The sequence below is a fragment of the Cupressus sempervirens genome, chromosome 2 (assembly GCF_028749045.1).
Source record: "Cupressus sempervirens isolate cs-2001-9-10 chromosome 2, ASM2874904v1, whole genome shotgun sequence".
Classification (NCBI taxonomy): Eukaryota; Viridiplantae; Streptophyta; class Pinopsida; order Cupressales; family Cupressaceae; genus Cupressus; species Cupressus sempervirens.
Window position 1 is genome coordinate 528,655,924 of NC_143119.1, and position 18,834 is coordinate 528,674,757.

General features: G+C 35.8%; 1 protein-coding gene across 6 annotated transcripts in view; it reads right to left on the minus strand.

Annotated features, from left to right (window-relative positions):
* Nucleotides 1–730: 730 nt before the first annotated feature.
* Nucleotides 731–18,834, minus strand: part of PYD1 (pyrimidine 1) — a 50,623-nt gene continuing 32,519 nt past the window's right edge. For 2 of the 6 annotated variants that reach the window (XM_089814493.1, XM_089814490.1), the window contains 7 exons: nucleotides 4,471–4,734; nucleotides 4,171–4,341; nucleotides 2,971–3,083; nucleotides 2,671–2,857; nucleotides 2,002–2,111; nucleotides 1,616–1,779; nucleotides 731–1,212 (listed from right to left, as the gene is read on the minus strand). In XM_089814493.1, coding sequence (XP_089670619.1) covers nucleotides 1,623–1,779; nucleotides 2,002–2,111; nucleotides 2,671–2,857; nucleotides 2,971–3,083; nucleotides 4,171–4,341; nucleotides 4,471–4,734 — 1,002 coding nt within the window. In that variant the 3' untranslated portion in view covers nucleotides 731–1,212; nucleotides 1,616–1,622. Of the gene's footprint in view, nucleotides 1,341–1,445; nucleotides 1,780–2,001; nucleotides 2,112–2,670; nucleotides 2,858–2,970; nucleotides 3,084–4,170; nucleotides 4,342–4,470; nucleotides 4,735–18,834 lie in introns of those variants that run through there. The other 4 variants (XM_089814494.1, XM_089814491.1, XM_089814492.1 and 1 more) reach the window with 2 other exon arrangements.

The following is an 18,834-nucleotide window of genomic DNA, read 5'->3' on the forward strand; positions in this document are numbered from 1 at the left end:
GAACAAAGAATTAAGACTTGAATGTGTCTTAAGTCAATTGGTGTTTCTTATCATGATATAATGATAGCAATTTAGTATTCTCTCAATATGAAATAAACATAATTAAAACTCTTTAAGTAAAAATTTTAGAGAAATTTAAGATTGACCCTATTAGGGGTCACTTCATATCCAAACCTAAAAAGGAGGCTAACACAACATTATCGAAAAAAATTGAGTCTCTTTCAACACTATCCTTCTCATCTGCAACAATATCATAGAATTTACATATCTAGTCGCTAAAATTTGCAATTGGTTAAGTTCGTTTCCCTCATCTTGTTGCTTGTTCCGTGTTGCCATCTCGTCCAATCCCATGCAACTTTCTTCGTCTAAAGTTAAGCCATTCAATTCTGTCCGTTTGTATCTCCATTTTTCTACATCTGCCTATCTTGTCACGCCACGTCATGTAGGAGTGGGATGATATATTCTATAGATAGACGCATGTCATTTATTTGTGTCTGAATAGCTTTTGGTCTATATTAAGGCCAAATCAGTCAAATATATCAACTTGAAAGTTGTGCAACGTCACAAATGAAAAGGAAACGGGCTATTCTTCGGACAAAGTGCACCTTAAAAGTCAAAAAAAAAAAAATTTAAAACATTCTTCAGATCTGCGAAAACACACTGATTTTTTTTCAGATTTGGTCTTTTTTCTTCTTCTAACCATTAATATCAACAGGAATACATACGGAAATTTTCGGATAAAATCGCTGTGTTTTCATAATTTTCAAGTGAAAGGTGCAATTTGTGCGGAAGAAAGCCGCTTCCAATAAAAAGTAATCTGCAATGTCTGTCATCTCAAATGTAGCGAATTATTTTACAAACATCTTTGAATGTACAAGGTAACGCTGCTTTTCCCCATTTGCAGAGATGTTATACTTTCCATTATTTCTTGTGCTTCTTCATTTGAGAGACGTATTTATAGTCTTATTTTATTCCATCAAGTGATGATTCAGTTTTACAGAAGGAATGCTGATGCCCATTCCCCAGGCTTGGAGTCTGTCACGTATAAAGACTTTTATGATATAAAGACCTCTGGCTATTGTGTGTTAGAAGCCAAAATGTGACATTTTCCATCTAGAGAACATGGCACTACTGTTTGATTTCCAAAGTTGAAGGCCTACCTAGAGAATATTGTTTCAAATGAACTGAGGAAAACATTTCAAATTTTCCAGTCTGCAACAAAATTGTAAAGCCAAATTAGTATAAATAACTCCTTGTTGCCTGCTCCAATTGATTATAATGCAGTTGAACAACAACAGCAGAAAGATTCTAGATTCAATAGAATGACCCGAGTCCTCAACCTAACGCCAAACCACAAAAGAACAAAATCTCAACACAACGAAATTACCAAATAATTTTAAATGGAATTCTAAAAACTGAAAAAAATGGCAAAGCTTTAGACAATGTTGAGTTAAAATCCATAAGATACATTAATGTTGAGCTTGTGTCGAAAAGATACAACAGGAATGTATGCCCTTTGGTAACTGTAAGTGTTGCACTGTTGAACAACACAAGTGTTTTCTTGAGTGTCTTATATGATAAATGGCGAAATGCAAGCCCGCAGTAGCTTTTTCACCTGATTTTTAATTAGAAACCATTGTTTCTGTCTCTTTAACAAAGCCATCACCAGTCCAGTCCTTGTCAGATGCTAATCCTTTTCGAATGGCATTCCTCTGCCTGATAGCTTCTTGTTGACGCCGCACCAATTCAGTATGAGTAGTGAAGTAACCAAGAGATGCCCTGAAATATCTAAGAAAGTTATAAGACTCCAGGATAATCACAATATACACTTCCTCTCATATAGACATCTTAAAGATTCCCGAGAAAACTAAAATATTCCTGAATTGGTGAAGTTTCAACTTTCCCTTAAAGATGGTAGGGACAATGAATTACATTAGTCTGATTATTGGCAAAAGAGGCATATCATTCACAATAAATGCTACTAACATGACCAAAGCTTACCCCCGAAAATCTTCAACAGATGAAAAATTATGCTTAGCCATAAAATCTTTTAGCTCAGAGCAGAGTTTTTTCACAAGTCCATAGCCATGCATCATGACCCCTGTACAAACCTGCAAAACAAATTTGAATCTCGACAAGAATAGATGGAGGGGAATGAACCAAATTGATCAAAGCATACGATGTTTCTTCTCCTCTGAATAAAAGTTACCGACAAAATATTAGCATGCAAGAGCTATTGAAGCAATAAAAGTTCTTTTAATATTGTTTATTATTTACAAATATTCTACTCATATGAGCTTCAACATGAGACTTATACAAGCTGTTACAAACACAACCATGAGACCAATACTAGTTCTTTCAAGCAAGCACATTAGAAAAGACCTATGTAAGACCATGAATCACAACTTAGAATTCCATATTAGATGCCCCTTTGGAATTTAAGCTTGGTTCTTCACATATTTATAAAAGAAACATAGCCAACAACAGAAAAATGGGAAACAAATCATTTAAAATTCCTGCTGAAATCAGAGTCATAGAACAACATTTATTGCACTTATCTCACCAAAGTTGCACGGTTTCAATAAAAGTCTTATAGTTTAAATTAACAACCAAATTAAAAACCAAATAGTAAAACCAATTGACTGCACATAATTAAACCAGTCTTTTAACCTGAACGGTGTTTGATCCGAGCAATATAAACTCAGCTGCATGATTTCCAGTTTCAACTCCTCCTATGCCAGAAAGTGACAGAGTTGGATCAGGGAACTCATTCTTCATCATTTGGGCAATGGACATCACTTTTGCAAGAGCAATAGGATGGACAGCCTTTGAGGAATATCCACCAGGAGTTGAATAACTGCAGAACAAAAGTGTAGTAAATAAACACCAGAAACCTACAAAAATAGACCAATTGTGTAAGACAGCTTGAACATAACATATTGACATAGATAATTGTCATTGAGTGCCCACCCCTCAACACAAGGTTCAGGTCTTAATGTATCAAGATTGATCCCCATTACACTCATAATTGTGTTAATGGCTGCAATTCCTTCACATCCCGACCTCAATGCCACCCTGGATGGCTATTGCATCAAAAGAAAACAATAAGATATTTCAAACTTTTAAGGAAAGAACTTGACTGGGAATTTTTTATAATAAAGTTGAAATCTTGAGATAAAAGAAAAAGAGAAGGTTAGAAAATTTTCTGATAATCATCAGTATAAAAAAGTGCAAATTAAATTCTATATAATTCACATATTCCAGTGGCATCTAAAATTGAAAATCCATATTACTAGCAATATAACATATCCATCTCTCTGGCTATAGTTAATATCCGTATTCCTTGACCTGTTTGTTACGATATCCTAAGTATTTTCTGTTTGACCTGGTCCCTTCTTTTTTCTGTGACATGGCTTAAAGTCTGCACGAGTAGACTGCTCTTCCAAGATTGAAAAAGGAATGCACAGAGGTAAAAAGGAAACAAACTTTTTGTTTTCCCATTTTTGTGGTGGGGCTTAATGTCTGCATAAGTAAACTGCCTCTCCACGATTGAAAAAGAGGTTGCACAAAGATAAAGAGAGATGATCATGACAAAAGGAAACAACTAAATATTAAGCATTTATTAATTGTATTTAAAATGCTTTAATAGGAAGAAACCCAAGTAATATATGTGATAGTAGTGTCCTCTTTGCAAAAGAGAAACAAACTTAGTAGAAAATAGGATTAAACTTAGTTACCGATTCGGGTTCGAGGTCAGATTTGGGTTGGAGAATCCAATTCATGGATTCATGATTTTTTATTTTTCCCATTATGATTCATAAGGATTCATTTGTGTGGATTCGTGGGTACTCATTCCAAGTTTGGTCTGCGGGTCCTTGGGGATTCATGCAGGATTTGCATGGGTTCACATGGATTTGTGAGGGATTCGTATAGGTCTGCATGGATTCGTGATGGATTTGTGCAGGGTCCGGAATTGACCCTGTGGATTCATCCGGATTCGTGGTCTGAAAATCCGGGCAAATCCATAGGATCAAAGCTGGACCCTGCATGACTCCGACACAAACCAGTTCACAAATCCAGTCCCGGTAAGGACCTGGATCTGGTTCGGGGCCTGGATGCACGAATTTAATTTAGTCGTTAAAAATTAAAATGCTTAGAAGAGAAGGAAACCTCAGTAATATCTGTGATGTTTGGAGTCATCTTGGCCCAAACAGGAACTGTAGCTTTCTCATTTATCCAGCCACCAACTTCCTCCAATAAGCCACAGTCTTGACCAACAGCCGCACCCATCTTGCGTTCAGGCATCCCATGAGGACAGGAAAAGTTAACCTCTATTGCATCCTGAGCCAACCAATATCAGAACACGGAAGAAGTTACAATCTGACTTCTGAAGATGGGGTAAAGTTAATTAAGCACCTTAAGTAAAAATGCCACTGCCCAAAGTACATAAAAATCACAAAATTTTCTTACAACTCCAGTTTCTTCTACTCGTTCAATGAGCTCCTGCCAAGCAGCTTTATTATACTCCTCCATAATTGAAGCAATGAGAATCCTATCAGGGTATTCCTTCTTCAGCTGTTTAAACTCTTTCAACATAATCTCCAATGGGCGGTCACTAATAAGTTCAATATTTTCCCACCCAATGACTTCTCCTTTGGCTGAACCATTAGAACCTGCTCGTAGACGTGCATATCGTGGAGTCACATTGATGACTTTACTAGAATCCAAAGAAACCTGCAAATTTCCAAGAGTTGAAATGTGTTATTCATGCAATATTTTCAACACAAAAAAATTGATGATTGAGAACCATTCAAAATTTTATTGGCATAATTGTACTACTAACAAAAAAATATTTTTTTTTAAATTTAACTATACCAGATGTCATCCATTTCATATTGCCACAAATGACATAGAACATGCATATACTAACAAAGCTGCATATTTGCACCTACAATTTTATTCTTGAGATATGGACATGGTGTCTCCTCTTATATTGTCTTAATTTAGAAATCCCTCTCCTAGATATCACCATTCTAATATTAGGTTAAAAATTGTCCTTGTCCAGAATAAAAAGGCATTTTCAAACATTAGTGCTATAACATCAATTGTCAGTGACTATAATAGGTAAGATTATCATCACTTACCTTTATTGATTAATAAAATAATCCGGGGAACTAGAAGATTGATCTGTCAATGCATCAGTTGTACTGGACCAATGGAATGGGAACACCAAAAGAGCACAACAACAGCCATCCTCATGCAAAAGATATTTAAGGGTAAGGAAAAAGGGATTGAAAAGGTCAATTTGGTTCAAGAAGATAGTACTCACTTGTATTGCAATTTAAGCAAGATATTTTTGTTGAATAAAAAAATCCTAAATTGTTTCTCATGCTATGTAGAATTCCTCATTGTAATGCAGAAGATCGTATTCTCAAGTAGACATAATAGGCGTTAAATGATTTAGGAAGAATACAATCTACCAGAATATTGCATATGTTTCAATGGAATTATTTTTTGTACCTATCTGTATATACTATATACACACCCATATTTTAAAAAAATTATTTCCAAACATGTTGCAGATTCCTTTCATTGGTATCCTCTCTCTATAATTATGAACCACTAAAAATAATACATAAAATAAATTTAAAAAATCAGGAGTGTAAATTCGGAAATGATTTGTACATTGAACCTACTCAATGGAGCTTGTATTTTGCAGCCCTATATTACCATTTCAATACAGTTTCACTTTTATGTGGTTGAAATTAATCATGAGAATAGCTGCTTAGTGTAATTTAGTTTTCTTTTCATGTTTAAACCCTAGGTTCTCTAAAATTCATCATTTTTATCAACAGATCATGTGAAGAAACTTAAGCACAACTTTAATTTAGAAAGCAATCATCCCAAATAGAGAATTTCAATATATTAAAAAAAGAAGGAAAAAGGTAAAATAATTTTGAAGTTGTCTTTGAGTTTTTATCTTTTTGCTATATGACAAAAAGATAATGATGTATCTAGTCACTTTCTTCTGTCTGTTTTGATATTGTATTCTTTTCATTCAGTAATTGAAACTCACGAAGTATTGCACAAACAGAATTGATCCATTTCTTTCTTGGGTTTTACTCTAACCATCCCTACTTTGTCATCCAATACATTCTGCTTGCTTAAGCATCTAGTTTAACCTAATGAGAAGGTATGCTTAGTACTCCCAAAGACATTTGCATCTTAAAGTAAACAATTAATACCATTTAACCACAGGGATGCGTTCACCCCAGACCGGAATCTGTGCTTTTGGAACAGGACAATTTTTGAGATGCAGGGACTTGGGGAACATCCCTGTGCCACACCACTACCTTCATCAAGATGCCTCCAGGATGTCAAGATGTCCCCAAGGCATGTGGTGAACACCCAAAAGTCCGTTGACCATCCCAAGGACACCCAGGACTCACCCATAGCCCCCAATTAGAAATTCCAACTGAAAACACAAAAAACTGACAAATTGTGAAAATGACATTTGTAATGAAGGTTTCTGAGGTTTTGAAGGGTTTCTTTATGCTTGTTAGTAGGGCCTCCACCCCTCCAACCCACCTTATATCACAACAAGGAGTGGCACATGCATACTACCCCTTGAGCCCCACAAGAGGTCCTGCCACTTGACCCTGTTGGGGGCTCTACCCCAGAGCTCCGTAAGAGGTCTGCCCTTTGACCTTGTTCGGAGCTCTACCCCAAACACTCACCCACCATTGTTATTGTTAACACAATCACTGTCATTACTTTTATGTTTATTAGTTCAAACTTCACTTAGTATGTCTCATTTTCATCTGCTTTCTCCCTAAGTTCCAAAACTCTGCCCACCATTATTGATGTCCAAAATTCAATGCAATCCGTATCATGTTTTTAATGTTTATTACTTTAAACCAAGGTTGCATGGGGACGGGGGTACTTGGGTACTTAGGGTACCGGTACAGGTACAGCTACAGCTATTTTTCAAAATAGGGGACTGGGGTATTTGGGTACGTCATTTGTTTTGATATAAATTAATATTTATAGAAAATCTGAAAATATGAGTCATGACAATAGTTTTAAAAACAAGAACAGTGATAAAGTTTACAGATGGAATGGATTGTTTTCAGTTTCAGATTTGTAGTATGTTTGTAATAATAATATATGATAAATGTTTAGATGCATAACAGAGAAGGCAGCCTTTAATCATGAACAAGAAGATCATAAATCGTATAGCAATGACAGATTGCAAATGATAAACTTCCGACTTGAAAAGCCAAAACAATTATTGTTAATCAATATTGTATCAAAGAATCAAACTGATTAAGTATTGAATTAAGCTTTATAACAAAAAGCTGAAACAAAAATAAGAGATCTTAATCAAGGCCCCTATGTAGAGCCCCGTAAGAGGTCTGCCCTTTGACCTTGTTCGGAGCTCTACCCCAAACACTCACCCACCATTGTTATTGTTAACACAATCACTGTCATTACTTTTATGTTTATTAGTTCAAACTTCACTTAGTATGTCTCATTTTCATCTGCTTTCTCCCTAAGTTCCAAAACTCTGCCCACCGTTATTGATGTCCAAAATTCAATGCAATCCTTATCATGTTTTTAATGTTTATTACTTTAAACCAAGGTTGCATGGGGACGAGGATACTTGGGTACTTAGGGTACCGGTACAGGTACAGCTACAGCTATTTTTCAAAATAGGGGACTGGGGTATTTGGGTACATCATTTGTTTTAATATAAATTAATATTTATAGAAAATCTGAAAATATGAGTCATGACAATAGTTTTGAAAACAAGAACAGTGATAAAGTTTGCAGATGGAATGGATTGTTTTCAGTTTCAGATTTGTAGTATGTTTGTAATAATAATAAATGATAAATGTTTAGATGCATAACAGAGAAGGCAGCCTTTAATCATGAACAAGAAGATCATAAATCGTATAACAATGACAGATTGCAAATGATAAACTTCCGACTTGAAAAGCCAAAAAAATTATTGTTAATCAATATTGTATCAAAGAATCAAACTGATTAAGTATTGAATTAAGCTTTATAACAAAAAGCTGAAACAAAAATAAGAGATCTTAATCAAGGCCCCTAGCTAGGATGATATCCATTGAGTACTGGTACTTAGGGTACATGTATCGGCACGTGGGTTCGCATCCGAGGGGTGTGGGTACATGTACCCATGCAGCCTAGCTTTAAACTTTACATAGTATGTCAAAGTCTAATTTGCAATTCTAATTAGTTATTGTTAAATTTTAAAGGATTGCTGCAAATGAAATAATTATTACGATAATAGATAGTTTCCATTATCTTTGTTTAGAATCTAATGGTTATCTATTGTAATCTTTTGTAAATATTAGAATGTTTCTGATATTTAGGTTTTTGTTTCTAGAATAGAATGTTTTTATTATTTACAATTGTTTCTCAAGAAAACATTATTCAGTCTCTTGTATAAATTGATCTCTTGATCACTGTTAATAACAAGCAAATATTTTCCAATTACTTTGTAATATGGTATCAGAGCCAATACTCTAAATTTTTTTGAAAATAATTATAAATTCTTGGTTGAAATTATCTATCTTTTATTTTCGAAATTATTTTACATGCATATTTGCTTCCAACTCTCTCTATAATCTGACTAGGGTTTCCGTTTTGAGAGATTTGAGTCCACCAACTTCTGGTTCAGTTTGCAACCCATTTATTGATCCGTTTGTTTTTTCTCCACATTTTTGCCATTTTTTGTAGTTTTTTGCAGTAGGGCTGTTTTTGTTCAAAACCTTAATTTTTGGATCCAAAACAATTTTCAAACTCTTGTTCTTGGTGGGTTTTTCGAGAGCTAAACTGAGTTAAATTTTTTTGGGTGCCTTGATTTTCAAGCCAATTGATCTAGAAACTAACAACAAATTCTTTTTGGATTTTTCGAGCTCTCTTTTGGGTTACCCTTAAAATTTTCTGGGTCTCTACTTTTTTAGGGTTGCATGTACTTGCATGTTCATTGCATGCGTTGCTTTACCATGCAACATCTCGTGTTTTGCCTCCCTTAAAAATTCTGGTGGGTTTTCATAAAAAAAATTCCTCAAAAAAAAAAGTTTTTGATGGGTTTTTATTTTTTAATTTTTATGGGTTTCTATAAATTTTCGTTTATAATTTTTTAATTCTGTAATTCGTAAAGTTGTGTGGGATTCCTTTGTGGGGTTGTAATTTTTTTCTCAAAAATTATCTGTTGGGTTTTACCATTTTTCCTTTTAAAAAAATGAAGCTTTGTAATGTTGGGTTTTGAATCTTGATTGATTTTTCACCTCAAAAATCATGTTGGGTTTTGATTGTTTTTGCACCACAAAAATCATGTTGGGCTTTGATTGATTTTTCACCTCAAATCATGGCTTTTGTAGTTTGTTTTGGAGCATTATGCTCATCTACAAAGTTTTGGAGCATTATCCAAAGTACCATCACCAGTCTTCTCAGTAGACATCCTTTGCTCCAGATTCAAAAGGCTCCTAGAAGGAAAACATTCAATGCAACTATTGCCACAAGTTTGGGCACATGAAAGTTGAATGTCGAAAGCGCTTAGCTGCCCTTTCTAGGCAATATGGTTTGTAGCCCACAACGAACAGTGCGCAACACCTTGAGCAGACAGAATATGTCTTTTACTCTTATTGACAACTCCGTGCTCAGGATAGATTAACCATTAAGGGAGGGTATTATGATAATAGATAGTTTCTATTATCTTTGTTTAGTATCTAATGGTTATCTATTGTAATCTTCTGTTCTAATATTTAGTTTTATGTTTCTAGAATAGATTGTTCTATTCTTTACGATTGTTTCTTAAGGAAACATCGTTCAGTCTCTTGTATAAATTGATCTCTTGATCACTGTTACTAACAAGCAAATATTTTCCTATTACTTTGTAATAATAGTATTGCTTGTAATTTATATATTTTTCAAATGCAGCAATCTCTCTCCATTGACATGTCTATTCATTAATTATTTTTATTATATATATATATATATATATATATATATATATATATATATACTTGGTTACCACTTCGAGTTCGGTTCGAAATACGGGTTCAAAGAACCGGTTCACCAGTATGGCAAAATTTTGGAAAGGGTTTTGGGTTCATTCGTACAAAAATATGTAAAAATTATATATATACATATTTATGAAGCCTAGATGCATAGAGTATCATAAAATCATATGATGTAAACTCCACCTTGCACAAACTTCTTTTGCTCAATCACCTATTTGCACACCACAAATGATATTAGAAGCCAAAATAACCTACATGCATTCACATTTTAGGGCAATTGGAACTCAAGAAATATAAAATTCGATCTAGGCAGCCAAAAGTCGCCCGGGTTTGAATTCTGAATTACGGGTTCAAACAAGCCCAGAGAAATTCAAACCCAGATCGAACCGGACCCATATTTCGAACCAGTTCGAACCAACACAAGGTTCTTGGGCTAAAACAGCGAACTCGGGTAACTATGCGTGTGTATATATATATATAATAAACACATTATATCTCATATATAGTATTCATTGGTTTATCCGACTAAAGCTATAAAACATTAACACTCCCTCTTAGCTAGGGAGGATAATCATATGATAAAAATTACACCATTGGTAATATTAGGAAGTCACATCAAGGAAATCTTTGATTAGAAGACTTACATTATATAATATCATATGGGTATTGGGCTATCAAAATATCAACACATGATATTTGCCAAATACTCTTAGTAATGGCCTATCAAAACATCAACTAAATGATATTCACCAAGTACTCAATGCAGTAGTGGCCTATCGGAATATCAAGGCAAGATATTCACCAAATACCTATCATATATCTATACAAACAACTTATAGACAATCAATTTAATGACATCTAACACTCAGTTGTTGATTTTCAAGATACAACCTTTCATGATATATTTCAACATTTACATAAAATGTATATCATGATATAAGTTAATGTAAGGTCGTTACCTTCCAATAACTTTTGCAAGTACAAATGATAATCATTTGGAAGTCATCACTTCCTCATGATGTACACAAGAGGGTTGCCCATACACATGAAGTCACCACAGATACTATCATGTGGTTATATCATGACATCTACCATGGATCATATTAGAGAATAAGGTTTTCACCTCAAACTTATCTCTCATAAAGAAGCATGTATTATGAGGGATTTCACTTGGAACTTCTTCATGAAGAAACACTAACCTTTTGATCTCCTTGTCAAGTTTATTTCCAATAAGGTGTCAAAACTCCCTCTGAATCTAAAACATATCTTCTATCTACTCCCTCTCTTTGTCCAAGGTTGTCTCTAATTGTTACATTCCAAATTTTGACCTAGTTTTAAAATTGCTCATAGCCATTGGATTTAACGGATTTTTCATTCATGATCATGTGAAGTAGGTAGTTAGTTATATCTGTTGTATTAACTATTAATGAAGATGGTCGTTAACCATTATTTTCTATATGATGTTTAGCAATTGCTTGATTTTGGAATTATGGTTAATAATTTTGAAGTCTTTTAAATATTTATATGAAAATTATTATGGAACTATTATTATGGTGGAAGTTTCACAGGTGATTGCAGGTGAAGATGAAGGGGGGAAGCATTGCTAAACGGGATCATCAGAATGGGATACTTGCTTAGTCCAATCAACAGATAGGTATGACCTTAAACTTCTTTGGTAAGGACCTAACGACTTAAACACAGGATACATCTGTGGGATCCGCATGCGCTATTAAATAAATAATTTAAGAAACATAAAATAATTTAATTAAAATATAAAACATACTTCAAAGGTTAAAATGATCTTTCACCATATATATATATATATATATATATATATATATATATATATATATATATATATATATATATATATATATATATATATATATATAGATATAAAAAAGAGGTGGCACCATTATATTATTTTCTTATAATTAAACGATGCCACCTCACTGATATATATATGTGTGTGTGTGTGTGTGTGTGTGTGTGTGTGTATTAACACCTTCCAACTCTTTTTCCATCTTTATTCTTTTCCTTATTTATAACCAATTAAACACTTGGCATATTAAATTGACAAATATTCTTTAAGTTACGGAAGCCAAAAAGTCTCTTTAAACCTTTTTATATCATGAGTCGAGAGAGACAAAGTTGCAAGAGCACTCCTCGTTTCTTCCTTTTAATATCGCATTTCTTCCCTACTTATTCGGTTCATTTTCCCAATCGATACTCTGCAATAAACCTATCAGATACCTGCAATACCATTAAAAAAACTTGTTCATAGCAGTGCCATTCTATACTCTCTGTCGTATATGCTTTTCTTGCCAAGGATATAAGTTTTTATACACTGTGGTGGTGTCTACAAGCAATTGAAGAGGAGCTAATACAAATCAATTTGCAAACTTCAAAGAGTGCCAAATTTATATTAGGGCATGTGATAATCATTCTAGATTGTGTTATTCCAATGTTTTAAATCGATTTCCATAGCGGTCAGCTAGGCTTAGAGACTTCTTTCCTTTCCAGATTACTCTTAGGTTACGTTATAAGCTTTGCTGAATATTCCATGTCATTTGTTATTGATTTTTTTAAACTTTCATAACAGCTAGAATCATCATAGATAATGTCAAATAGAACCTATTAAGAGAGAACTTTCTAAATGCAATAAAACCTAAATGAAACATATTCTATGGAAATCAGAATTCAATAATATTTTCAACTGGTCTCAAGAACATATTCTTCCAAGTCACAGTTTGTGATAAGACATATTAATCAATGAATCCTTTTAGAATTTATGCATAGACCAGATTGCTTAGAAGTTCGAAACACCTGAGATTCACTGGTTGTATAGCCATGTAAAGGTGAAGAGGTGGAATGAATCTGCAAGAACGTAGAAGTGGAATTAGATATGATTAAATTAATTAATTAACCATACTTAATAGCTCATGCTCGTCCCTATAAATGTTCCTGTTGTCAAGTCGAGCGGTGGTGATCGAGTCGTTGAACCCATTAGAAAACCTTGGCCAAGGTAGTATAAAGGCATGTTTGTCATCTAATAATAACTTGATGTTAGTGGTGTCAGTTATGTAGACATGTTCGTTTCATAACTGTGCAGACATTCTAAACACCACGATGCTCAGGTGGCTAGACTAAGAACATTCCAAGCTCGATCCCGAGATAGGGAGGGTCTTTCTAATTCAATAGATTGTGTGGGGATAAGTATGGTCCGAGGTTGGGAGGTTAAGTCTATGTCAATGCTTCTCCTCTTACCAAAAGCCGAGGCTTGCACAACCAGCTAAAGGCTCTCCGGATGATATTTGTATGTTTCTTTTTTTTTTCCCTTGATAAGCATTTACTTACTTGTAAGTAGAAAGGATAGTTAATTGATAACTTAGTTATTTCAATTAATCATTGATACAGTTATTTCCAGTTGATCATTAATACAGTTATTTTCAGTTGATCATTAATACAGTTATTTTCAGTTAATCATTAATCGTTAATCTAGTTATTTCAGTTGATCATAGATACAATTATGTTCAGTTAATTGTGAATCTAGTTATTTCAGATGATCATCAATACAGTTATTTTCAGTTAATCGTTAAACTAGTTATTTTCAGATGATCATTGATATGGTTATGGTTATTTCAGTTAATTGTTAAAACAGTTAATGTCATATGAAAAAGATTTCAGTTATCTATTCAATGAATGTTGGAAAATCTTTATATAAACTTTGTTTTTAATATGAAAAAAATCGTTTGTTACATATGGTATCAAAGTGTTGGGTTCAACACTAAACCTAGAACAGACTACCTTCTATGTAAACTTGAAAAGTTCTTAGAATAATTGTACAGGATGCAAGTACATAAAACACCTCGCAAGAAGGCTCGACATCCCATCTTCTCTTATTTAATTAAAAAGATGCCAAAATTCAACTACACTTGCTGCTCCATGCCCCATTGCAACGAATGAAGAAAAAAAGAATCAAGTGGACTCCTGCTAATAAAGCAACATATACGAATAAACTAATTTAAAACTGGAACACTCATCAGAGCAACTCTTTTCTACATTTCCACAGATCCTGGATGGTGCGGGATATGTACAAATCTGAGTTAGAACTGAATGCTAAAAAGAAAGATTAGATTCCATAATGTAAATATCCTCAGTAGAGACACAATCATCCCCTTCTCTTCGAATAGAGACAAGTCTCTGGATATAATAAGAAAACCTCTTCACCCACTCAAACTGAAAAACAAAAGATACAAGAAATAGTGGCTGATCTATTAGCAGATATTAAGAAAATCAAACCACCCAAATTTGCCAGTTCTGAATCTAAAGAGGATGCAAAGGTTTGGTTAACTGAAATGGAACAGTATTTTGAAATTAAAAACTTTTTAGAAACCTCAAAGGCGGTTTGGGGAATATACCACTTTACTAGGGAAGCTGCTACCTGGTGGGGAAACACCAAAGTTGAGCAAAACATTAAAACCACTGAGATTACTTGGGAAAAATTTGTAACCATTTTTAGAAATCGCTGGCTACCCCAAACCATTTATGACCAAAAACTACTGGATTTCCAAAACTTGAAGCAAGGAGACATGACTGTACACAAGTACTAGGAGAAATTTACCCCAACTATTGAAGTATGTACCACCATATCAACAAAATAGAAATCTGAAAGTGAGGAAATTCATTATGGGTCTGAATAACAAAATAAGAGTAGTTGATGTTCTCACTCCTCGAACCATAGAAGAAGCTTTAGAGAACGTTGTCCAACAGGAATACAAAATCAAGAAGGATGACTCCATTCGAGGTAATAAAAGGAAAACAAACTAGAATACAGAAGGTGTAGATACTGGATCTCAGAAAAAACATTCTAAGGATTTCAAGTATAGCAAACCAAAATAAAAAGGAAATGAAGTCAAGGATTTTAAAAGTAATTTCAATACAAGTAAAAATAATAAGAGTAATGAAAATAAGGGGCCACCTTTGGGATGTTACAATTGTGGGGGAGATCATTATGCTAGTAAATGCCTTGTCAAACCCAACATCAATCAACCGCATCGACCACCTCTTCCACAATAGCATGTTTATCAGCAAAGAATCCATGCAACCCTGGACAATAGACAAGCAAAACAACAGATAGGCCTCATTGAATCTTCGGGTAAGATCTACGGGAACCCTGTCTCTATTTTAATTGATACTAGAGCTTCTAAATGTTTTATATCCCCTAAACTATTAAGTAGATTTCCAAAGAGATCTAATTTTATGGCAAAACCATGGACAGTCGAGTATGCAAACCAGTCAAGGGCTAAGGTAGAGCAATGTTGTTAGGAACCTGTGTGTTCCTTCTGTTTATTTTGTTAGAGTAGTGTTGTTGGACGCATATGCTTTATAAGTCGTCCCGTGAGTATATTTTATTATCCCACATGCATAGGTAGTATTACTTTTCTAGATCGTACCCAGTATATAAGAATAGGTTGAGGCCCTTGATGGACACGGACGAATTTATTGTATTGAGCTTGCTCAAAGGAGGTTACCCCCTCGAAGTGGCCTGCGATCAGTAGATTCATTCTGAGTTCTGCTATCACTTTGTATTCTGTTATTTCGAGCATTCGCACGATATTGCTATAAGGAGGTTCTTCACATCTGGTATCAGAGCACTCTCTTGGGCTCGCTGGGTGGAAATTACATCAAATTTTTTTTCTGTCGTGGCCTTCAGGTTCCTCTCACTTCTAATATCTCTTGTTATTGCAATAACTCTTTTCAGTTGTTCTGTCTGTGAGTGAATTTTTCTAAGTCGACTGTTCAAAAAAAAAAAAAGAGTAAAGATTTTTCTGTTTTTTAGTCGTAGCTTCCTTGTTTGCTTTCTGTTTCTGCTCATACTTCCGCAGAACGTCTGCAATATCATTTCGCATACTTCCTTCCTTGGCGACCCAACCCCAAATTTTACATATCAAAGCCCTAAATCCCTCATTTATCTAATTTTAGGGTTTGCCCTATCTTTTTCACCTCTCATCCAATCGCCACCAAACTGAGCCACAAGATTCAATTCCTCATTTTGCTCCCTTATCCCTCTTGGACTGTTCGCCTCATTTCGCCTCCCTACCCTTGAAACCCTCATTTTTCTTTTTCCCTTGTCCCCAGATACTCTCCTACCACCCGTCGAACACCCATTTCCTATATGAGTTTTACCCAAATCCAAGTTTGCCGTAACTAAAAAAGTTTTTGTTTCTCATCTTCTACCCATTCCAAAAAAAAAAAAAAAAAAAAAACCTTGTTTTATGGTTGTTACGCGTACAGGAGCAAAAATCATGGAAGAGGAAATTGCATCCCTCAAAACCAAACTTCAAGATCTGGATGACAAAATTTTGGGTCTTAACTTTCAGCAGTCAGCCATGAGCCGAAACCATTCAGGAGATACTGGGTCCTCTTCTGGCAATTTCCGTGGACCAAAGCTTGATTTTCCACGCTTCGATGGTTCTGATCCGACTGGATGGATCTATAGGGCAGAGCAGTATTTCAGCTTGCATAATACTTTGGATAACCACAAAGTCTCCCTTGCATCTTTTCATTTGGAACATGAAGCTCTTCAATGGTTCCGTTGGTACATCAAGGCTAATGTAGGCCCAACGTGGAGAGAATTGTGCACCCTCATTTTGGAGCGCTTTGGCCCTAGTTCCTTTGATGATTTCACAGGAGCACTCACTAAACTGCGTCAAACAGGCACTGTAAGAGAATACCAGACAGAGTTTGAAAAATTAGCTAATTACACAGAGGGCTTGTCTGATGAATTCTTCCGTAGTTGTTTTGTCAGTGGTCTGAAGGATGCACTTCGCTCAGAAGTCAAAATGTTTCGACCTACTACAATGATGGAAGCCCTTGGGTTGGCTAAGTTAGCGGAAGACAAGATTAGTGCTCTACAACGCTCCAGATCTACTTTTGTTCCATTCAGAAATACAGGTTCTCACAACCCTCCAGTCATACCAGCTCCCAGAACTACTCCGATCAAGCACTTGTCTGAAACAGAGATGCGAGTCAGGCGAGACAAAGGGCTTTGTTATAATTGTGATGAGAAATGGTCTCGGGGCCATAGATGTGTTCAGCAAAAGCTCTATCTCTTGGATGTGGATTCTCCACCGGAACTGGAAGAATATGTAGATGCTCAGGAAACAGTGGATGATGAGGTTGAGCCTCACCAGCCTGAACCTCTTTCACCAGAAGCTCCACCAGAGATATCTGTCCATGCTTTGGCAGGAGTCACTACTCCACAAACCATGCGGGTCCAGGGTTTCTTCAAGAAGATCCCTCTTACTATACTCATTGATTCTGGTAGCACTCATAACTTCATTGATCCACGAATAGCCAAACAGGCTGATTGCTTTATCCATCCCTGCTCTAGCTTTGAAGTCATGATTGCCAATGGGGGCACTTTACCTTGTAAAGGGAAATGTCGCAATGTGCGTCTCTCTATTGGAGATTATAACATGCGCTCTGACATGTTTGCCTTACCCTTAGGTGGCTGTGATGTGGTTTTGGGTGCCCAATGGTTACGCACTCTTGGCCCCATTCTCTGGGATTTTGCTGAACTTTGGATGCAGTTTTCAGCCGAGGGGCACCAACACACTTTGAAAGGCTTACAACCAGGGTCTCTCAGCATCATCAGTTCACACCGTATGGAAAAACTTCTTAAGAAGAATTCACATGGTGTCATCGCTCAGCTCCATTCCATTCAGATGCAGCCATCAGCAGTCTCTAGCACTCCTGCCGATCTCCAACACATTTTGGACAAGTATTCTGGTATATTTGCTGAACCTGTGGGATTACCTCCTTCTCGTCCAGAGGACCACCGTATTCAGCTCCTTCCTGGCAGTGTTCCGCCCAACATCAGGCCCTACCGCTACCCATTTCATCAGAAGACCGAAATCGAGATACTTGTCCGTGACTTACTGAAGCAAGGTATTATTCGCCCTAGTACCAGTTCCTTTTCTTCTCCAGTTCTGCTTGTTCGCAAAAAAGATGGGTCATGGCGACTCTGCATTGATTTCCGAGCACTTAATCATCTCACTATAAAGGACAAGTTTCCCATTCCAGTTGTTGATGAACTTCTTGATGAACTTCATGGGGCTCATTTTTTCTCCAAGTTAGATCTTCGTTCTGGGTATCATCAAATTCGGGTTAATGAGGAGGATATACCTAAAACTGCCTTCCGCACACATGATGGTCACTATGAATTTTTAGTCATGCCCTTTGGCCTCACGAATGCTCCTTCAACATTTCAGGCAGTGATGAATAACATATTTCGACCATACCTCCGGAAATTCATTCTGGTCTTCTTTGATGATATCCTCATATATAGCAAAACTTGGGCTGAGCATCTCCATCATCTGGAGCTTGTCTTGCAACTTCTCTCTGATCATCAACTCTGTGCAAAACTATCTAAATGTGTGTTTGGCCAGGAGGAAGTGGAGTATCTCGGGCATATTGTTGCACACCATGGAGTGCGGGTGGATCCTACAAAAATAGATGCCATGAAAACTTGGCCACATCCTAAAACTCTCAAGAGCCTTCGGGGTTTTTTGGGGTTGACTGGCTACTACCGCAAGTTTGTCAAAGATTACGGGAAAATTGCAGCACCATTGACAGCTCTGTTAAAAAAGGATGCGTTCTCCTGGACCCCTGTTGCTGAGACTGCATTTGAACAACTGAAACAGGCTATGTGCAGTACACCTGTTCTCGCGATGCCAGATTTTTCCAAACCCTTCACTATTGAGAGTGATGCTTG